Source organism: Tiliqua scincoides, chromosome 4, assembly GCF_035046505.1.
Source record: "Tiliqua scincoides isolate rTilSci1 chromosome 4, rTilSci1.hap2, whole genome shotgun sequence".
NCBI classification, from domain to species: Eukaryota; Metazoa; Chordata; class Lepidosauria; order Squamata; family Scincidae; genus Tiliqua; species Tiliqua scincoides.
This window is the reverse complement of record NC_089824.1, coordinates 164,215,745-164,238,568: the sequence shown is the minus strand read 5'-3', so window position 1 is coordinate 164,238,568 and position 22,824 is coordinate 164,215,745. Positions and strand designations below refer to the sequence as shown.

General features: G+C 44.0%; 1 protein-coding gene across 3 annotated transcripts in view; it reads left to right on the top strand.

Annotated features, from left to right (window-relative positions):
- The window catches only part of RNF220 (ring finger protein 220), a 341,743-nt gene that overhangs the window by 107,202 nt on the left and 211,717 nt on the right, over nucleotides 1-22,824 (top strand). Inside the window, exon 2 of one of the 3 annotated variants that reach the window (XM_066622880.1) lies at nucleotides 6,579-6,653. The exons of the other annotated variants lie outside the window; for them this stretch is intronic. Within the exon in view, the coding sequence (XP_066478977.1) occupies nucleotides 6,579-6,653 (75 nt within the window). The remainder of the gene's footprint in view (nucleotides 1-6,578; nucleotides 6,654-22,824) is intronic. 3 annotated transcript variants of the gene reach the window in all.

Sequence of the window (22,824 nt, the reverse complement as noted above, 5' to 3'; positions counted from 1 at the left end):
TTGCTGAGCTGTGAGGTGACACCACAGCAAAAGCAGCACTGCTGAAAGGGCAGTCTGTATTGGGCCTTCATATCTTGGAAATATCAAGATTTGTATATTTTCTGTCATTTGCAGCTAATGAATTCCTACATGAGAACAAAGTACTTATTTCTGGTCATCTTCTGCGAATGATGTCACTTCCAGCCCTCAGCGGATAACATGCATGCAATTTGGCATACTGTATGAAATGAGTTTGATGTCCCTGCTTTAGAAAATTCAGAGGCATGACTGCCTCTTTGTATCATTTTGCAATGTTGCATGGGGATATTTCCCAAAGAGCAGTTCAGATTGTGGAATCTGAATAAAAGGCCTCTTTTAGCACACTATCCCAGGGTATCTGGGGAACTGCCTTTTACCTAGAAATGACTACACATGTGCTAAAGAATAATTGCTGGTGTGTACAGAAATCCTTGGTAGAGTCTTGGAATTTTGAATGTGGCAATCTTTAGAACAAGGGTGTCAAACCCATTTCATGCAGTGGGCCAAGTAGCATCCATGATGCCTACTGAGGGCCAGGTGGTGTCACTATGCAGGAACTAACATTGTTAAGCTGATGATGGCCAGAAATAAGCACTTTTTTTCTTCCCTTTGGAACTCATTAGCTGCCAATGACAGAAGAGAAAACATGCAAATCTTGATCATATTGTCAAGATATGGGAGAGCCCAATTATCATGTGGGCTTCCTTTTTTGCAGTGACCAGCTGCTGAAAGCAGATGATGGTGGTGTTGGGAGAGCCTGAGGGCTAGATAAAGAGCTTCTGCGGGCCGCATCCAGCCCACGGGCCTTATGTTTGATACCCCTGCTTTAGAACTTCCTGATTATTTGAATAACTCCCCCCTTGCAAAGAACCCCAAAAGAGAACATGTGCCCATACTTCCAGGTGCCACAAATACTCATTTTAGCAGTGTTTTACCCTGGTCTACATTCTAAGGCAGTCTGATTTTCATTTCTTATCACATTCATACACATATTCACTATTTCATGCACTCACACACTTAACACACTGGCAGAAAGATTTGCATACCCATAGCATGCTGTTCATGTTTGATATAAAATCCAATGACATGTGACATTTGGAAAAGGTCATCCTTTCCCCAGAATTCGTAATCCTGCTCCAACCAAAGAATCCAGAGGATCATCAGTGGACCATTGATTTCTGCAGAGTGGGTGACAAGTAGGAAGGGGATAGCTAAGAGACTGACAGCCTGATCCTAACTAAACCCCCTCCCCCACGCACCAATGCAGCTGACCGAACAGAGCATGCACTGCATCATGTGGGGGCAACAGTCCCGACAGCCTCCTTGAGGTAAAGGAACAAATGTTTCCTTAACTTGGGTCAAGGCTCCACTGCCCCAGAGGGGGTTCTCAGATCTGTGCCAGTCATTTTGCTCATGCAGGTCTGAGGAGAGTATGGGAGAGGAATGGGAGTAGGATTATTATGCATCCCAGTGTCACTGGGATCCACCCCTTCCTCCCCCTTTCTGCCTTTGCCCATCCCCTCCCAGTCCAGACACACCCCTGTTTCTCCCTCTCCTTGCCTTGTTCTTCTCACCACACTGGCTTATCTGTGCTCCCACTGTGCACTGCGCAGTGGCAGCGGGCCATTGACATCACTGCCATTTACGGTGGTGGTTCTGGAATTACTGTCAGCAGTGCGCATAGCACGCTCCTGTGTGGCCATATATGACAGTGGTACCACCATTGCAGTGTCATAGAGCCCAGTTAGGATCAGGCTGTTAGAAAACCTAGCAAAAGGAGCTGATGATGGAGCTGTAAAATAAGTGTTGGGTGATGGTGGTTGAAGGGGAAGTTGTCAGTCTGATCATAGCTTCAGAGGTGGCATGAGAGGGGGACATAAGCTAAAAACAGGTCAAGAGCTAAGGAGCCAAGGAATTTTTCCAAGGCAGGTAGCAGCTTTGTGGCTATATAATGTGATGAAGTCAAGATAGGCAAACTGCAAAAATAGGAAGTACTAATGAGGTCTTAGAAGATTTATTTGTAAGACAAAACATAAGTACCTAAACATAGTAGCAGCTTGGGTCACATCCAAGATTTCTTGGCTTTCACTGAATGTGAGTTTGGTCCAAAAAGTTAATTGACAAATCAAGTTGGGAACTGAATGCTTACTGAGAATTACTGAGAATTTGAGTTACAGGAACTTATGGGTGGACATCTTACTTGAGGCGTACAGTGGAAAGTTTTGTTTTTTGCATGTTTGTCTTGTATGACACATACCCATGTGACAGTGAAGTGAAAGCATCAGAGAAATTTATGTCAGATGGGTCATCCACTCATTGTAAGTCATAGTGGCTAGGAGTCAGTGCTGAAATCTGGAAGTGAGCAACAGGAGATGTGTGTTTTGGAGACACGGCATAGCCTCTTTAGTGAATGGTTCAAGCAGCTTCCTCATGAGGAAGCCTACACCATGTCTTCCTCATGAGGAAGCTGCTTGAACCATTCACTAATGAGGTTATACTATATCTCCAAAACTAGATGTGATAGGGCAAAACGGATGCCATTTTTGGAATCGGCACCCCAAATTCATATCAAACCACCATAAAGTTTGGGAAAAGTTTCTGACCCTCAATTTTGTAGGCCTGTGTAATCAGAATCACTTAAGGTTATTTCATATTGTACATAGCTGCATCACTGCATATAGCCACTGAAAGTGAGTATAGAGAAGTACTGTCAGTATCCCTTTAGAGTAGGATTTGACTATAAGGTCCCTTCCCATTTTGCAGCAAATGAATGATTTCTGCAGATCATTATGCTTGTCTCCTGATCATCTTTCTGGCATATTGGAACAAATCAGGAGCAGATAAGAAAAGTGTACAGTTTGTTGCTTCAAGTGTAACATTGCATGGTTATGCAATGGCACTTTGGACAGAGGTACAGCCAGGACCCAATATCCGTGCAGCTTCCATTCCATTTTGGAACTCCCTGCGGTTTACTAAAATTGCAGATACCCAGGCTGCCCCAGCGCCCCCCCCCCCCCGCCGAGGGTGAGTGGAGCTGTGCTTCTGGAAGGTATTCTGGAAGGTATTCTGAGCCCTGCAGTAGCCACATGTGTCCACCCACAGCCTTTGCAGGTCTCAGAATGTCCATTTAAAGTGGATAAACAAGGCTTCCAGTTTTTTGTCAAAACAGGAAGTGACATTTTTAATGTCTTACAAGGCATAGGGAGGCACGGGGATATTCGGAGCATGCAGAAGCTGTGTGTGTCAGCCCACAGCCTCTCTGGGGCTCAGAATACCCTCCTGAGGTGAAAAGAGCCCAGCGCAGGGGGGCTGCATATTCGATCCTCAGTTAACTGAAGTCGTGGATACAGATTTGTATCCCCTGTACTCTATTTTTTGGTACTTCTGTTTGAGTGCTAAAGCATCCAACTGGGATATAGTGGGAGGTTTCCAGGCAGATGCACCCAATGATTGTATTCAGCTTCGTAAAACCCAGCTTTCCCAGTTGTGTGTGGTGTCCTAATTGAGAACTCCTTGAGACTCATCTTGCAAGAGAAAGATAGCCATGATGTGCTTGGATACTGTGCCCACTTGTGAGTTCCAGTACAGTGGTTCTCCAACTTGTCATGTGACAAGTCATGAGTTTGTGCTAAAACAGGACAACTACTTAAAGTGACTGATGAACTGGAGAAGTGCCACCAACAACTAGAATTATCCAGAAACACCCTTCATACCCCAACATACCTGCTATGTCACAAGCCTCTGCCTGAACCTAGCAAAAGACACAGTAATAATCCAGATATCGATGGAATGTCTCATAAAATAATCCAATGAGAACGGATTATTCCTGGATTACAAACTATCCCCACATCATTCAGAAAGTTCTTGTATGTACTATCTTGTCCATGTGTCATACTTGATTTTCCTTTTGGCAATAGTAGGGTAGCTGTGTGCACTAATTCATCTGTGCAAGGCTAGATGAAAGTACTGTATTTTGCTCAGACTTCAGGCTACATCCTAAAGGTTGCAGATGGAACATACCTTTTGCAGCAAGGGAGGAGGAACTCACTACCTTCCAGGCCACAGTGTGGGAGAACCAACCCATACTTTTACTGAGGCGACTTTTCAACACAGAAAGGACCATTGCGGATGTGGCCCCTTCATGCTGTCTAAACTGCTGTGAGTTATGGCTTCTCCAGCCTCTAATTATGCAGTCAGCCCCCAATCGCCTGTTCCTAACGAGGCTGACAGGCTAATCTCTCAAGAGCCCTTAATGTGTTATCATCTCTCTCTGGGTGACCTCATATTTCTAACTGTTCCAAGGGGGGAGGGAGGAAGGAAAAGTGTCGTTCTCCCCTTCCCTGTAAACCCACATCCCCAGGCTCATCTGCTCAGGCAGAAGAGATCAGCCCATCCATCACCTACCCGTTTGGGCTATTAGATGATTAAAGACATTTTTTATAATATTTGGATTAGTTTTCAAAGCTTCTTGCAAAGTATCTGATTAACACCCGCTTAACCCCTCACTGGTCAGGCTGTAGACCCTAGGAGTGGGGGAGATGTACAATGGCAAGGTAGTAAGAAATGCCTGCCTACAGTGGGGGTCATGTTGCAACTGTTCATGCCCTACATTGTGACAAGGTGTGATTCATGGTCTCTGCCTGGGCACCTGCAGGAAACAGTTCTTCCACACCCAGCTGGGACCTGGTGGTTTGTGAGGTTTTAACGGTTCCAGGGGACAGGAAATGGGACCCTGGTTTGTTATGCAACAGGCTTTGCATGCACAAGGTTTCTCAAACCACATGTGCAGCCTCCTGGTGACGGATCTTAAGATTTCTTGGTCAGCCTTAGGAGCAGAAAACCTGGCTCAGTTCCTGGATATTTTGCAGTTCTTTGACATGGCAAGAGTAGCAGCCGAAGGCCTGTAAACACCACATCTTAGATCTTTGGCTTCATCCACATGCCTGCTCATGTATCTATTCTCAAGTTTGGTTTGGTTTTGATCTGTTTGGGCCACAAACCATTTGTTTCCTCACTGGAGTTTGTTAATATTATGTGTCACTAATATAATATTTGTAAGAACTAAGCTGGTAGATCAAACCAGCTTTCTCTGCAAGAGCTCTTCTGTAAGTTAATTACACAGGATAACCTTTGCAAGATGTGTTTGCAAATTAACTGATATTTGTCTGTTCAATTAGAGGAGATTGGAAGAGATTTCTTTCCACACTTATATCTTCAGTGAAGTTCCATAATGTTATTGACAGCTGATATAATCTTTATTAGAATTTATAGATCAAACCAATTCTCCCTGCAAGAGCTCAGCTCTTCTGCAAGTTAATTATGCAGGTAAATTTTTGCAACAGGTTAGTTACAAATTAATTAGTTCTTACAAATAGAGCAGACTGGGAAAGATTTTAATAGAATTATCCAACTTAAATTTATTTAACAAGATAGTGATACAGAACTAGCACTTGATGCAAGTCAGTTTTCTCCCCTCACTTTCTTCTGTCTTTGATTATATTGTCAAAGGAAACAGCACCTTTTGGGATCCGAAGTTGGTGATGGAAAGGACTAGGAAAACGGTCTAGAAATCAAATGTCACATTGACAAGATAGAAGTGTCACATTGAAGGTGTCACCTATAATTTTGATGCTTTTGTTTTATCAGGAGGGGTTTGATGAACATTGAAAATAAGATTTTTTTTGTATACACTGCCATTAAAAAAAAAAATCCAGTTCTTGTTAAACAAGCCTAAACTTGCTTTTTAGAATAATATGTATTGCATATACTGTATTTATATTTTGTGTTCCCTAACAAAATTGTCTGTCTATGTCAAGGATCAGGGTGGCGAAAGGCATGAAGGTCAGAGGGTGGGGACAGAAGCAATCAGGAAAGGCAGAGAAAGGGTATCAGGAGCACTGACACAGCACTGACACCTGTCTACTGTAAGCTCTGTCCAAGTGCCACTTTGGTTTTACAGCCCTTCTGTCAACCCTACTCACAAGTTTCCCTCCATCAAATGTATAGCCATATATATGACCCCTTTCAGGGAAAAAGCTTAGTCACTGAAGATCATAAAACTCCAAGACCTGAACAAGGGCTCTGCAATTTAAAGTCATATCTAAACTGTGAAAGGGACCAAATTTTAAGAGAGTCTCTGACCATTAAGACAGGCTTCCTATCTGGGCAAGGGAGTGGATTTCCTTTCACATGAAAACATGATACCCACCCAAAAGAGATACTTCAACAGAGAACAAACTGCATAGGAGGGATCTGCACAGTCTGTACAGAAGTTGAACGTTCTCTCTACAGTCTTCTAATGTTTGAGCCACATATTTTGGTGATCTTTTCCCTGGGGGAAATCTTATGAAAGATAGTCTGTTTTGTGCTTTCTTTAAAAGATTTCAGCACTTGAAGCATCCGCTTTTGGGTGCTTAATCCCACAGCACTTGCTGAGTTTGGAAAATCACTGCTGTTAAATGTTGCTTGCTCAGTTGTAGGAATCGATTGATTGATCGCCACCCTTTGTGATGCTCATTGTCATATTTCATAATCTCAATTTCTTGTCAATTGATTGCCAGATAGAAGCGACAGCCAAGGAGGGCCACCGGCGTCTGCGGGGGCCAGCCAGCGCATGGCGTTAACTTTCCCCCTCTGTAAGTGTCTATTCTTTTATTACTGTTGGGGATTGTTCAGAAAAAAGGGGGGGGGGAGAAAATGGAACACAAGCTTGGGTAGATTGCAGCAATATGGGGATAGTTTTGTTGTTACCATTACCAAACATGCCCCATAGTACAGGCAGGAAAAGAGAACATCAGCAGCTTTAAAAAATGTCACTGAGTTGCATGCTGGTATTTGGCTTGGAATAGAACCCAGGAGTTCTGGCACCTTGATCCTTTCAACTGTGCCTTACTAGACCATGTGCTCTGATTAGAGCTGGGAACAAATCAAGCATTTTCTTGTTTCGATCAGTTCACACTTTTTCATTGTTAAATGAAAACATTTATTATAGCTCAGCATATTACAGCACAATCCTAACTTGCACTGGATCAGGCAGGCCTGCACTTATCCAGTGCAAGTTTGGGGCTGGCTGAGAATCAGCCCGAAGAAAGAGGGAAAAATTTCTCTTACCCCAGGGAGAGCCACAGTGGCCCCAATGGATCTACTCGGATCTGTGCAACCTGAAAAGGTAGCACAGATCCAAGCAGAACAGAGCAGCCTGGAGCCACTCTGCACTGCCTGGATACAGGGCTAGAATCCTGTATAACTGCCAGATCCTGGCTCCGACTTCCACCCATGGGCTCGTCTGCTTTTCCCCCACCCCCAGAATGCCTTCTCCCTGTCCTTGCCATGCCCCCCAGACCCCCACGCTGGTTGAGCTCAGCCAGAGCAAACATACTTTCATTAGCCACTTTCTGTGCACTGCCATGGCTTTCTCCAAAGAAGGTGCAAACATGCTTTATGGCATGTTTACAACCCTCCCATGCTGGCGCAAGAGACTTGCGCCGGCCTTGTGCATCTGTAGGATTGTGCTCTTAGGTCCAAATCCTAACCAAATTTCCAGCTCTGAAATAGCTGTGCCAATGGGGCATGTTTTACATCCTGCAGTTGGGGGGCAGTCACAGAGGCCTCCTCAAGGTAAGGCAATGTCTGTTCCCTTACCTCATAGTTGCATTGCCCTTACCTCAGTGCTGGAAAGTTGGTTAGGATTGCATCCTAAGTCTAACTGTGGACAGGGCTAAAAGCTATGAGTTAAGTCTAATTGCATAGCTAGGGCCCAATCCTATCCAACTTTCTAGTACTGGTGCAGCCGCAGTGCAGCCCCGAGGTAAGGGAACAAATGTTCCCATGCCTTGAGGAGGTCTCTGTGAGTGCCTTCCCACCACAGGATGCAGTGCATGCCCCATTAGCACAGTTGCACTGGCACTGCAAAATTGGATAGGATTGGGCCCTTAGTTCACTATGGTTTGTGAGATGTATAACTATATATGAGACTGAAAATGAAACATAGCCACTGCCAGGATGGGTCAGACAAATGATTGATCTGGGGACTGACAGTGAATGCTAAGGGATGCGACAGCAAATATGCAGCTTTCCTGCAGTGATTCCAACTCATGACTGTGTGCATTATACATGCCCATGTGAGTATTATATAATATGGAATTTGAATGCTACCATAAAACTTGACTTAAAAACTTCAGATTTCATTTAAAAACAAGTAGCTAGACCTCAAGATTTCAGAGAACACTTTAGCAAGTGTGTTGGCAATGCATTTTGAAGGCTCAGCAACTAGTGGGTACTTTAAACAGAACTTACAAGGACAGCAGTGTCCACAGACCTCAGAAGGCCTCCACAGGTCTCTGGAAGCAACCAGAAATCACTTTAACTAAACGGGAAGTAATTCTGGCTCCTTCTGGAAGGATTCTGAGGCCTGTGGAGGTCCAGCGTGGCCTCCAGTTGCATCCAAAGGGCTCCAGTTTGTAACCAAACACAACAACAGGAGGGAGGGCCCAACCCAGGACCCTACTGGACATCAAGGCATGATCCATCAAGTGATTCGCAACCCACAGTTTGAGAAACCCTGCTGTTTCCTAATCCCCTGTCTCTACTTTAGGGCTTCACTCTGCGTTCTTTGTCCTGTACCGCTTTCTGTCATTGCTAAAGAGTTGAAGGTGGCAAAGAGACACATAGTGCAACCACAGTTGACTGGTTGTGCAAGTTGTCATAAAATGGAAACTCCTATAACCTAATTTGAAGCACAGAATTTGTATTCAGCATGGTAGAGGCATGTCCACACTTTCTTCGTATGGTTCTGATCATAGTCTGCAGTTATGAATGGAACCCTATACAGTGCAATGCTTGAAACATGTGTTTGTATAAAATATTTTGGATCCTGGGGTGGTATTCAGATAGATAAATCTGGGGTGTGTACATGTTTCCATTCAGCTGCTGATTGTAGCAGGAAAGCAAATGGAACCAGAACCCTTTTGATTGTCTTCCCATCATTTTGGGCCCCTTTAGTGATGTGTTTCCTTGCAAGCTTCCCCTTGAAATTATAGTAGTCATACTAGACAAAGAGGTAAACTGCCTGGGAACATGGCTCATGGATGGCTCCACAATCTAGTTCCCATGGCAGTGTTTTGTGTACCTTCCCCCCTCCCCCGCAATCCTTACTGGAAAGCATGTGGAGAAAGAGGCGTCGACCTTTGGCACATTTATTGACACTCCCAGAGTTCATACTGCAACTCTACAATCTTTCCCTGAGATTATTAAAAATTAATTGATCACTTTTATATCCCCCCATGGTGCCCGACACTGCTGCAAGAGGGGCCGGGGGAGGAGGGCGTGTGCAGGCGTAGCAAACACACTGATAAATGTTAATTACTCTTTTATGACCCTTGTCAAATTCCAAAGCAAGTCATAAATTCATTAAACTCTAACGGATTAAGCACATGCAGCTTATTTAGCCACCATAAACAAGATCATTTGGATGTTGGTTTTTCCCTTTTTATTGCTTCAGCAGCAAAAAGGAGAAAAAATAGACTCAGGAGCTCCTGATGGGTCTGCAAAGTTGGTGGGTGATGAGTATCCTGCTGTTGTCTCTGATCATTATTATTGTTCTGTATGCATATATATGTGCACATTATATTTGACTTAGTGAATTGCTCCTTGGTGAATTGCTCCTGTCCCAGAAAATAAAATATACAAAGCAGAGTAGGAAACTATACATGGGTTTAAAAAAAAGTAGGTAGTTTTCAAGTGCTTTAACATTGGAAAATTTCCAACTCTTTTGTGGTCCAATACAAAACATCACAGTACCTATTTTGTATCTGGTCCTCCCTTGTATTTTATGTCATTTGTTTTAAAATGTAGTTATCCACCTTGGGCAAGAGTTGATAAAATCCGAAGACCCTAGAATGTCTTTGTTCTTCACGCACATACAGTACAGGACCAGTGGTCAAACTGGGCAGGAATGGACAGGTATGGAGTTCCAGAAAAACATCTCACCCACATTTATCACAATGCTCATAGTATCAAAATAAAGTATGAAAGCTTAAAAAAAACAACACACACACACACCATGCAATCTGTTTTCAGTCTGGATGAGCTTCGTTTCATAAGGGTGTAGATCTGTTTTAGGATCATCATATTTTTGCAGAACTCAGTGTTTTGTCTTTGGAAAAGACATGTGATTATTCCCCTAGATAGGGCATCCTTTGCTTTTACTAGTAGTGTCAGGAATGCTCAAGTATCATGAGAGCCTACTGATTATGACACGACTAAAAATAGACACACCTCCTCCTCCCAGTCTTGCATTGGCACACGCTACAGTAAGACAACTTTCCCAGAGAAATTTTTGAAGTGATTGATCCAGCCATTAGCATAGTTCTTAAAAAATATTAAAATGCCTCCTAAGACCTTGCTGTCAACTAGGCTTTGGTTTTGCTTGCTTACAGGGTTTCAGGATCAGGCTCAAACTTCATTGATAGTACTTTAGCTGTTGTGAGGCTGTCCATCCTTGTCAGCTTCATTATGGATTTTTTTCTTTATTTCTAAGAGAAAAAAAATAAAGAACACATTTCCTGAAACCATTTATACAATTAGACTTTCTTTGAGATATTACTGTGGATCAATGCAGGCACCAGGCAGTTGGCGATTTGGGAAGGAATTTCTTAAATGCATGCCAGAGAAATGCATACCTTGACACTGGGATACAGGGCAAGTTGCATATTGGAGGGAGAGGGAGGAAGAGAGCTCCCATTTCCTTACCCCAAAGAGACCTCCGGTGGCCAAAAACCTCCTGCAAGATATAGCAGAAACCATGTTGGCACCATTGCATCACTGCACAGGGATTGACAGCCCAATCTAGAACAGTGTGCACCAACCCACTGCTGGTGTGCACTGTTGCAAATGTGCCGTAAGGCACATTTGTGGAACTTAGAACCAGCCCAGTGAGGGCTCCGGTCAGAAGCTGGCGTCCACTGCCTGGCACTCCATGTGAAGCGCTGAGTGGCAAGGTGGTAAGATGGGGTGTGGGGGAAGGCATTCCGGGGCGGGGGAGGGCAGGGAAAAGGCGTGGCAGGGGGAGGGAGCAGTGCAGGAGGGGGAGAAGATGGCAGCAAGCCCTACCACCATATCCTGACCCCCTTCCCAGCCTGGAATTCCCAATATGAGTCTCCTTGAATCTGCGCCCACTCAAGAGTGGGCACAGATTTGAGGAGACCAATCAAGGCTGCCTGGGGTTTTTAAGGGGTAAGGGAGTGTAAGCTCCTTTACCCTAAGAAGACTCCATGTTGCTTCCCCAGACCCACTGGATGCAGTGGTAGCCATTCTGGCACCACTGCAGCCCTGGGTGCTGGGAAGCATAGGATTGGACCCTCAGTTAGGATTGGGCTGCTAGACTGCATTGTAGTGTTTTAGTACAGAATACTTACAGGAAGAAAAAGCCTCCTATAATTGCCCTCTTGTTTTAGCAGCTGGGCATTCTTTTAATGTACCTTTCCATATTAAGGTTTCTCTCTCTTGCTCTTTCTTTGAAGTGGCAAATACCGGTTACCCTTGGCATTTCAAGAACCTTTTGATTTATTTTTATGTAGCTCTGGAGCACCCAACGTCCCTGATTTCTTTTTGTGACTGTGAACAGTTAACTGCCACCTGCAGCACTGACGTAGCTAGAGGGGGGCGGCATGCTAAGTTTTGCAGGGAGCTTCCCTGCAGCATGCAAATGGCTCCTCCCCCTCTGGTTGGGAGCCATGGCTCCTCCTCTCCCTTTGGAGCCATGTGGGCGGGGGGGGGGGGAACAGAGGTGAGTGGCTGCCAAAGGAAGGGGGAGGAGCTGCTTGCACGCTGCAGGGAGGCTCCCTGCAAAACTTAGTGTGCCACCCCCCCAGCTACACCAGTGACCTGCAGTAAGCCATCCTTCCCCCAACTACTCCTTTCCATCTGCAGTAATATTGACCTATTTTACCAGGGGTGGTGATTGTAAGGACTGTAGCAAGGTATCTGTGAAGTGCTTTGAACAGTCTAAAACACTATCTAAACACTACATAATATTATCATTAAGTGGAGCATATCTGCATAGCTAGAACCAGGAAACTTCTCTGAGGCCTCAGTTGGTGCCACTGTTTTCTCCTTGGTACAAAGGGCACTGATAAGCACTCAGAGATGGCATTGGTCCTACCCATTGGTGCATTGGAATATGTGTGGGGCTTCCCTTGTCTCTAGCCACCAAAACCTGCCCCCAGGTTTGATGGATTTATGAACACCGAGGTGGGCAGTCAGGGGTTAATAGAAGAACTGTGCCCTGTGCTCAGCGGTAGCTAACAGCCACCAGCTAATAACTTTATGGCTTCAAAGCAAGGCATTTATCATGCTGAAGTTTGTTTATGCACTAGTTATATGGCACATTATGGCAGATGTGTGTTGGGCTGATAAATTCTAGATGACAAGCAAGGCTACTGAGTGGGGCTTGTCGAGTCCAAAAGACCAGTAGCTTTTTCCTGAACTCTGCTTTCTAAGATAAGGGTGTTTTTTCCCCTCTTTTGTTTGGCAGGAACAAAAAAACAGGCAGTCATTTGATGCTAAAGGAGCAGGGTGGCACTAGGGGCTGAAATGAGAAAAAGAATGTTATTTTAAAAAGATACATATTGTGGAACTTGCTTTGGGGGAGCTAATTTGCTTTGACTCTTCAGCACTGGGTCCTAGTCACACTCGAGCAGGCAGAGTGAGAAGTGAGATTAGAGTTTTGTTGGGCACCTCCTTAAGTTTTACAGGGAGTGGAAGGTTGAATTCGCAATGGGGTGGAAGGGAGAGTATCCAAGGGACTTGCAAAACTCTAAAATTGTCATCAAGAAGGGTTCACATAGACCTATGAGCTAAACTCTCAAAACTCTGCAGTCCCCAGAGCAAAAGAGTTTAACCAGAATGAATGCAAATTGGGTACAACCATTTTCCTGAATGCATTTTTCATGGTGTCTTGTGGATGATAGCATTTGTCGTGGGACATGAGGCGCAGCACATGTGGAAGAAGCCCTGGAACCAACCATATGAAGAGGGCAGGGAAGTTTTGCAGAGAGTAGCTGTTTATCTCTAGGCCCTGACTGTAGGAAATTCCACCAAGCCCTCTTCTGAATTTTGATTGCTCACCCAGTATTTTCTGTGCATGTTTAGTTTTTCTTGATCAGCAGTGCCCAATTTAGACGATACATTCTGTGCACTTCATTGTAGCAAACCTGGGTTTGCAACTGGGTTTGCAATCCTATGCATGTCTACTTAGAAGTAAGTCCCATTGTGTTCAATGGGGCTTGCTCCCAGGAAAGTATATGTAGGATTGCAACCTGAGTGTGTACTTCACAGGGAACTGTAACCAATCCTGCCTTTCTGATGTATATACCTATATGCTCTGTATGCTCATCTTATTCACATAGAACATTATTTAGTATGCACTTAACCAAGTATCTAAGAAATGTTATACATGAAGTGGCTTTACTCCAGTATGTTTGTTCTGAACATTGACATCAACAACTGGAATAAATCTAACCCATAAATTTCATGTCAGTAGAGATGTTAACAGTTTCTACTGAAATTTCCATGTCAGTACCTGCTCCTTGAAAATGTCATAATCCTGCAAGATATTTCAATGGGTATGTGTTTAATGGTGCATTTTTGAGTCCATCTGGCTGCCAAGGTTCAGAATAAGCATCAGCTTTGAGTGATGGGTTCATGGTGGGTCAGGCTGTGAACTCTGGCATGGTAAAAGCTTTCAGGCAGGGCTTTAGATAGTTCTTATCTGGAGAAGACCAGGTGCATTTTACTTGCCTCCTGTTTTTCCAGTGTGTTACACTGCCTAGCTTGTCATTTTCTGGGCACTGACCAGAATCATTCCCTGTGTGTTGCCAAAGGCACTAGTGCTTTAAAATGGGGAAATGGTAATGTATTGTACTGAAGGAGCATGAATGGGCATCCTGGGTGTGTTTGTGTTCTGTCTGTACATCTGTGTATGTACCAGTGTATCCATGTATCCAGTGAGACTCTTGTATGGCTGTCACGTAAGCATGAAGTTCCGTTCATGAAACTGTGCGTGAGATGTATTATCAGCATACTGTTGGCATTTAACCTCACATGGGAATTCATGCACAGGAAAAGCAAGGTGCAGAAACCCAGCAAAACAAGCAGAGATATAAACCTTGAGCCCTAGATGTGGAAGGGGTGAGAGATACAACAGGGTGCTTAGCATAAGTATCAGACAGAAGTGAAGCACGAGGCACTACTCATGTTCTTGACATGCATACTGAGCAGGAGCAACTACACCAGCACTAGCTTCCATGCCATGTCCTTTACTGACCATAAAGAAGGGGGTACAAGCAACACAATTTCAATGTAAGTTATCCCAATAAAAGGAAGAACAATAATGGTTGAGAAGGAAGAGCCCATCATATCCATCATTTGTTATAGCTTGGCATCCACATGTACCCCCTGTGGAGCCAAAGGGTGAGGATTGGGGACATGATAACCTGTCTTCCATACTGCATGTTTCCTGTGCATTGAATGTTCTGTGGTGGCTGGTGACATGGGCCCACAGTGTGGAACATATGCAGCATTACTGGATTATACCTTTATATTTATGCCTTTATATTTATAATTATGCACTGAGATACTTTCTTTAAAAAAAATTTGGACCGTATATGTGGATATATGGATATATCATGTGGATCCACATGTGAATATGTGGATAATTACTGATTGCATTACTGCATTACATAGTCCTTGCCACATGTGTTCATCTGTGGATGTGTCTGAACGTTTCTCTCTGTAGTTATATACATTTTTGTGTATCTCTGTATGTGTGAGAGCTTTTAGGAGATCTAAATTATACTTCCGTCTCTGTTTTATATATCTTGGTATGTTCACCTCTAGGTTCATGATTGTCCACAAGGATACGAACATGGACACATACCATGTTCTGTCATTGTGATTGTAACATGTTGTTGCACTGGTCTTTGTATGTGAGTGCCAGCCCCCACAAGCTGTAAATCCTGCTGCCCAACCAAGGAGGTTGAGCGGTTTATTGCTCAAGGCCAGGCCCATGAATCAGGCAGAGGTGTCGGAAGGCGCATTAACTCGTAGCCTTTGCTCACTTGCTGTGTGGTTCCAGGAGGGGCCCCAAAGGCAGCGATTAAAGGCTGCACCTTCCCCTTTCAGTTTTATGGTAAGAGGAAAGCAGTAAATTAGAGGCCCAGAGGCTTGAGGGCAGGCCTCGCACTGACATAGCTACCTGCTGCTGCCCTGACAGCAAGTATGTCTAGACCTATTTCTGTAGTGAGACAGAAAGCTTCCCGCTGGCATGGATAGGGAGATGGACAATGAGTGAAAGTGGCTTTCTAGAAACCTTTCTTGACTAACCTTGTGCCTATTTTCCTAGTAGTTTGGTCTGTACACAGGCTGCTTTTGTACCTACAATGGCTTAATTCTATTTAACGTGTCTTTTTCAGCCCAGCTTACACCATACTTCTTTTTTCCTGGCAGACACCATTACAAAGTTACAAACATACATAACGTACAAGTATTTTGTTGTGACCATTTTGGTAAGGTATATGAGGCTCCAAATGTTAGGGTTTTCAGGAGGTGGGAATTACCCAGTTCTGGGTAAGCAAGTAGAAAACAGTGGCACCTGTGCACTGTGAGCTTTGATGCATGAAAATCTGCAGGTCTGCTTGCTTTATTTTAAAAGATGGTGCAAGAAAAGTCACTGGGATGCAGGTCTCTTGTTGTCTTGAGTACTCCTTGAGGCATTCGGTGGGCCACTGTGAGATTACCTTTGGCCTGATCCAGTGGGGCTCTTCTTATGTTCTTATTGTCTCCGACATGGACTGGAGTATTCTGAAACAGGCAACAATAGGACAGTAAGACTGTCCTCCAAATAAGTTAAACCAGGTTATCCTGTTTTTAGGTTTTAGCCAAAAGTCTGTTGTTTGTCTGAATGCAAAACAGCTTCCATCTCATATATAAATGGGATCTTAGTGATCTGGAGTTCTGGTCCATTAAATCTGTGAGCATATGTGACATTCCTAATGGCAGTGTGCACCATCAACTACTGTGAGCCAGTTAACTGGGCTGTGATATCATTGCATTGGTGGGGTGTCACCAGGCAGCCCAGGTATGGCACTAATGCAACCACATGGCTCAATAGTGCTGGGTCAGCAACAGCCACTATCAGCAAATGCAAGAGATTGCCAAGGCTGGGGTGAAACAAGAGACACGGAGCTGCTGCCGCTTAGCATCTCTTTCTCCCAGCTTCCTCATACTGTTTTAGTTTAATTTAGCATATGACATGACGTCATCATACTTCCTCACACCTGTCCCTGACAGCCAGTTACATGAATCAGGGACACAGACAAACATAGCACAAGTAACGTGTTGTGCCGTAGTGGACATTAACAGGAAGGATGGAGAAAGATGAAGTGACATCAGCCCTGCATCTGCTGTAACATCTCCCTCATGTATTACAGCGTGGGGTGGACTTTGCCAAGTGTTTCAGTTTTGTCATCCATTTTATCAGATTGTATCAGAGGAGTTCCTGGAGGTTTGAGTATGTCTTAATACTGCTAACACCACTATAAGTTGCCTGTCAAGGGAGTGACTTTTTTGTATTGCTTGCCTTTTGGCCTGGAAAGGCAGCGGCCTCTTTTCCTTTGAAACCTTTTTACGACTCTGGGTATAATTAACTCAAGCCATAAAAATTTTTCGAATCCAAACAGATATAATTAACATTTAATGTCACTGGTTTTTTTGTGGAGACTCAAGACTATTAAGAAGTGAGTATTGATTGAAGAGGTGAAGCAGATGTTCAGTTATTGGATAAAGACATCAATGGCAGAAGGGAGCCAGGGGCTCCCTGGAGCTGATCTAGTGACACTTCTGTGTCTCCCTGCAGAGGCTGGTGTGCTGAAATGGGGATAAAGGTAGGGGGCAGAATTATGTAGAGTTAGGTGGCACGTGACTACCAGCCTCTGATTATACAGCTGTTTTTCCTGAGTCTTGCAGGCTTTCTGTTCCTAGCTTGACCCTTTGGCCTTGGTCTGTCTTCATGCTAGAGCCTATGGTGCATAGGTTGACATTCATAGCTGACCCCCCCCCCCCCCGCCAGATCTGCTTGGGATGGGATGGGCAGTGAGAGAGAGAGAGTGATGGCATGCCACATTTTGTGTGCCCTCTGCTCCTGGGAGCAAGACTTCAGAGCCATGGGATTGATTGGGCTGCTGGTGCTGACGGATGGCCTGAGCACAGGAGCATGAGGCAGGTCAGCAGAGCAGAAACCAGCAAACACAAAGAAATAGGCTGCATTGAGTTTAATAAATAAAAACAGTGACATGCTGTGCTTGGGCAAAGGGTGGGAGGTTAGCCCTGCACCAGCAGCTTCTGTCACCCCACTGCAGCTGTCACCATCGTACCAGCTCTGGATTCACCTCGGATGCCCCCAGGCAGTACAAAGCTGCCTTTCTCTGCCCACATACAAACCGTAATTGTTTGGGAGCATCCCCTGCCCTGAATGATTTGTGTTCCTTGTACTGATCATAGAGATTCATAGTAAGGAGGAAGAGCTGTTGGCACCTGCGTGTTGACATCCCCATAGAATTACTTTGCTTTTATTTGCATCCTTCAAAAAAGGAATTGGTGTAGGGTTGTAGCTTCCAGAGTTCTTCAGGTAGCCATCTTCCCCATCTGCTTCATTTCCTCACCTTGCAGGTACAAGATATACTCAGACTTAGGAGAAAAAGAGAGCAGAAAAACATGTCAAAACTAGTGTGGCAGGGCAGGGCATTTACAACAGAATACTGGTTATGACTTTTCAACTTGGTTGATAGGGTCAGACTCCCTTCAAGTGACATCCAATGTCAGAAGTACCTCTGATCACCTTCTTTCATCTCCCCCATTTCATGAAACTCATCCCAGTTCCTCTTTGATATTAAGCAGGGATTGGAATTGCAAAGCTGGCCATCATGTTTCATGGCTGGTCTGTCATTTTCTTCAGGGAACACACCAAGGGGAACTTGGCTACAGGGTGGTCCTGTGAATTTTCTCTGTAACCTCAAAAACTTTCTGTGTGAAGTATTTGAGACAAATGCAAACAGCACCCTGTGAAGAGGACTGTAATGTGGAGAGACGGAAGGGTGGGAGGTCTGACGTGTTGTCCCCTAATTTAATCTGGCACTGTTGGGGAATCACAGAGATGAATTTCCTTGAGGAAACTCTCCCAGCAGTGCACAAATGGACCAGCAGCCACATTCAGGCAATGTGTTGTCCACCCACGTTTGGGGAGGAGAGGCAGTACTGTCCAGGGAGTGTGGGGAAATAGAGAAATGCTGTGTTTGCTTTGTTGTTACAGCCGAGCAATTCTAACTCATGTAAAATCCTTGGCCTTGAAGTTCACTTGATGCAGGAAACGTTTGAGTTTGTTCTCATAATCTTCTGGGCATGTTTTTCCTTCACAGGCTCTGGTAAATGGCAGGAACCACTGGGGAAAAAAATATATGGCTGGAGAGTTTGACCTGGGTTTAGGATAAGCATGTTTCAAGGACCAGGGTTCTCTACAACCCTACAAAATTAAATTTTCAGTGAAATTTCAGGGCAGCTCCACAAGTTAGTGGCAGAATCTAAACTACTCTGAACCAGGGCCATAGAAATGTCAGTTAATTTTTAACACTTTCGTTGCTTGATTATGGAGGCCCCTTACAGATAGAGAGGGGTGTTCTAATTGGCACACAAAGACCTCACCTAATCAAGCATATGACTTGCTCACCTGCTGTTCTTTAGAGGGAAGCACCTGTCTCCTCATAGAAGAAAAGGCTGGCTGTAGAGAAGTAGACTGGGAGCTTCATGGTACAGATATGGCCCTGCTGTAGCTCTCTGAGAAGCAGGTAGCTTCAAAGCAAACAAGACCTGGGATGAGGGAGCAATTAGATAGTGAAGGACAGCTCTGTTTTAGCATCTCCTAGCTTTACTTTGGAGGATAAAAGGGCCTTAATTTAAATTAAGCTAAATCTCAGCTAAATTGCCTCAGGTAGAAGAGGGGAACAGTATAGGGATCTAATGGTGAAGCAACTTGCATTAAATAAAATCTTCCCCACAAATAAGAGAACTCCCTTCTCCAAAGTATCTGGGTGGAAAGATGAGTTGGCCTTTTCCTACTCTAGTCTCTTCTTTCATCCTATTAGATTCCAGTTCCAAGGATAAATTAAGAGTAACTGTTATCCATAGGAACTATGGGCCCACCAGTGGCTGCGATCCCACTTAGAACTTCACCCACTGTATTGCTGTTAGTGGTATCATAGCACCATAGAAAGGAGAGGTAAAGGTGAGTCTCCCTACACCTGTTATCCCTTCTGCACCTGTTATCCCTGCTACAAATCTCCAATCTAGATTTATTCTACAGAGTTTTTGTGCAGTACAATCCTCTATTTCCACTAAGGATTCCTGATTGGGATACCAGGGTGACCCTGCTATGCAGATACTCTGACATGGCCCCATTCCTCCACTGCCTCCCCCACCCTGCCACTATCAGGGTCTGCCTGTCTCTCTACAATACTGATCCATCCTTTTCTGCTGCAGTCAGATGGAGTTTAAGAAGGTTAACTGTAGTCCTATGGTGCTGGGGAGTGAACAGTGAGATGTCAAAGCATGCTTGATGCTCTCTGTGTGTTCATTCTAATCTCTCACACTACTTTCTAGTGAATTCTATGATTCTTCTGCTTCTTTGTGTGAAATACACACAAAGAGTCTGTAGTTAGAAGGGTACAAAACAGGTTTGTGTTAATAGCCTCCGTTTCCCAATCAGGCCCAGTTATATCCAACAGAGTGTTTCACCAGCGTTTACTCTGTAAAGCTCAAAGAAGTTCAAAATTTTGTAATTGTGGAGGTCCAGCAAGGTTACATAGCATGCTGTGAACATATCCACTTTCCGCAGCATGGGCCAAGGAATTTACTTCCAATAACTAGAACCGAATTGGACTGAATTACATATTTAAGAAGGGTAAGGGGAAAGAGACAAAAAAAACCACTTTTTTGTACGTAGACTGGTTGACTTGCCCCATCAACTGTCTTTGTTGCCCTGATGTACTTTTTATAAAAAAAATTATCCAGCCTATTCTAAGGAGGCCCTCTTGCAATCTAAAGCGACTTCATCTTTTCCTACTCCTGGGAAAACAATATTTGCTTGTCTACTTCAGAGGTAATTCCCTTTTCACAAGTATCCAGACTATCACTCTTGTTGCATTAAACTTTGTTTCGCTTTTGTCCCAAACTGTTCCAATATTGAGGCTACAATCCTGTACACACTTCCCTGGGAATATGCCCCTATGCATGTGTCAGTAGACATGCATAGGAGTGTGCTATAATATTGCCACATTGGACACGTCTCCTGGGGTGTAGTCTACGGGAGTGGAATTCCAGGATTTCTTCTGCAGGTTAACATGTGACATCAGTAGCAGCAGCAGTGCTCAAGTACTGCCTTGAAACTTTTGTCAGAAGGACCTCACTGAGGAAAAAGCACCTAGAGGCAAATTGAGAAATTTGTCTAGAGGCATATGTTAATGTCTAGATCAGTGATTTTAAATCTTTCATATCTCACAGCACACTGGTAAGGCACCAAAATGGTCAAGGCACACCATCCGTTTTTTGACAATTGACAAGGCACACTGTGCTGTCAATGGGGGGCTCACATCCCCCAATGGCCCTACTAATAAATGATCCTCTCCCAAATTTCTGTAGCTTACCTGGGGACCATTCGTGGCACACTGGTTGAAAATGGCTGGTCTAGATTGCTGTCTTTCGCAAAGGCTGCCTGAGACACAGTCTATAACTCATGTTACCCTAAGGCTACAGTCCTAAGCAAATTTAACTGGGAGTAAGTGCTAGTGAACACATGGCTCTGACACCATGGCTATGACAAAATGTAAAGATGAGCTCCTGCTCTTCAAAATTTACCTCTACTCCTCTGCACCTTTCCCTTATCTTGCTATTGCATGCTCAGGGCTGTTCTTGTAGTTTGTTTTTTTTAACCAACGTATAAATTCATACTCCAATATACTGTAGTAAACGAGGAGACAGGGAGCCTTAAGACAGGATTGTGAGATGGCGAGACTTAATTTCTGCTAAAAGAAATTAGGAGGAAAAAATAGTAAGATGTTTATGGTGAACACTGATAGAGGTTCAGCGTTTTAAAAATGGCTGTGAAGGTGAATGGGACAAAGACCAGGAAGAATGTCAGAATGAAACATACATTTATACTAATTACAGAAAGAGTTTTCTTCTTTAAAAAAGTACACAATTTTGTACGAAATTATCCAGAAGTATTAAATAGTGAAAAACTATACAATGCAGTTTGGAGTGCATCACCGCTTTGCTTGAATGATCAGTTGCGGCTTGTGAAAAAAGCTTCCAGTCTATGTGCAGACCGTCTTAGATCCTTGATGTTCTGTTGCATTGATGGGATGGGCTTCTAAACCACAGGCGTGCTAGATAGACAGTTGTGCAGTAATCGCTCCACTCTGCTCTGCAATGTCAGCCAATTGTTGCATGATCCATACCACACTAGCTAGTTGCACTTTAATGTTCAGCAGATCCTAAATTAACCCGTAGACTTAGTGTAGATGCAGCCTGCACATTGGAAACTAGATGTCATTAATGGTATCAGAACTGACCCCATAATGCTTCCAAGTCTGCCTGAACATGGCTCTCAAAACTGGACATGCAACTGAAGCTGAAGCTTAGCAGTGCTGCACAGAACTGTATTTACTGAATTTTATTGATGTATTCCTAGGTTTGATATCCCTTTTGGGGGGCCAGATCCCCTGAAGTGGCTCACAATAAAATCACCATACAACAAAATACATCACTCTTATTTCCTGTATCTTAAAAACACATTGTCTTTAAGAACACTCGTGCAATCTTAAAAGCCGGAATTACAAGACAGGAACTACAAAGAATCTTGTGGTACCATAAAGACTAACAAATTTCTTTCACCATAATCTTTTGTGGACTATAGCAATCCAAGGTTTTCCAGTTAAACTCCATCTGTTCAATTTGACTGTGGAAGAACACCCTCTGGAAAAGGCAAAGAGAACCCGCCCATTTATTAGCTCATTTTGCATTTGAGTTTTTGCCCGTGCTGTCATTTTCGTGGAATTTAATTTTATTATGTCTGGTTCTCCAATATATCAAGAGATTTCTGAATTTTAATATTTTTCCCCCCAAAATATTTACAGTTCGTTCCAGCTTTGTGTCATCTGCAACTTTGATAAGTGTGCTGCACTCCTTTATCCAAGTCATTAATAAAAAGGTTGAATAACAACAGACCAGGACAATCTAATTACATTACTTGGAGCTGAAATGCATTCAGGTTTAATACTCAGCCACTGAGTCTCATTCTGCTTCTCTCTGCCGGATCAAATATCCCTCTTTCAAACTTTGTTTTGTGAGCTTCTTTCCCTGAATCTAGAGGCCAGAGTGTGATGTTTGTGCCCAGCCTAGCTAGCATAGTGTGTGTTGGTGGGAGATTCAAGATGGCTGGTGATCTTGTGGGGCAGGGTGCCTGGGGAGCTGTTCATCTAATTCCAGGAGGAGAAGCGTGTCAGCCTGAGCAAAATTGGCTGGCTGCTGGATTTATTCATTTTCCCTTGCCTCTGCCTCGTGGCAGGTGTTATGCTAAGAGCTCTCGCTGTACAGCCATCTCGCTAAAGCCCAGGGCAGCTTAGCACTTTAAATGGTTTTGCTGCCACTGCAGTGATCCATGCTTGTCAACAGTTTGAGTGCCCTGGAGAGTGTCCCACA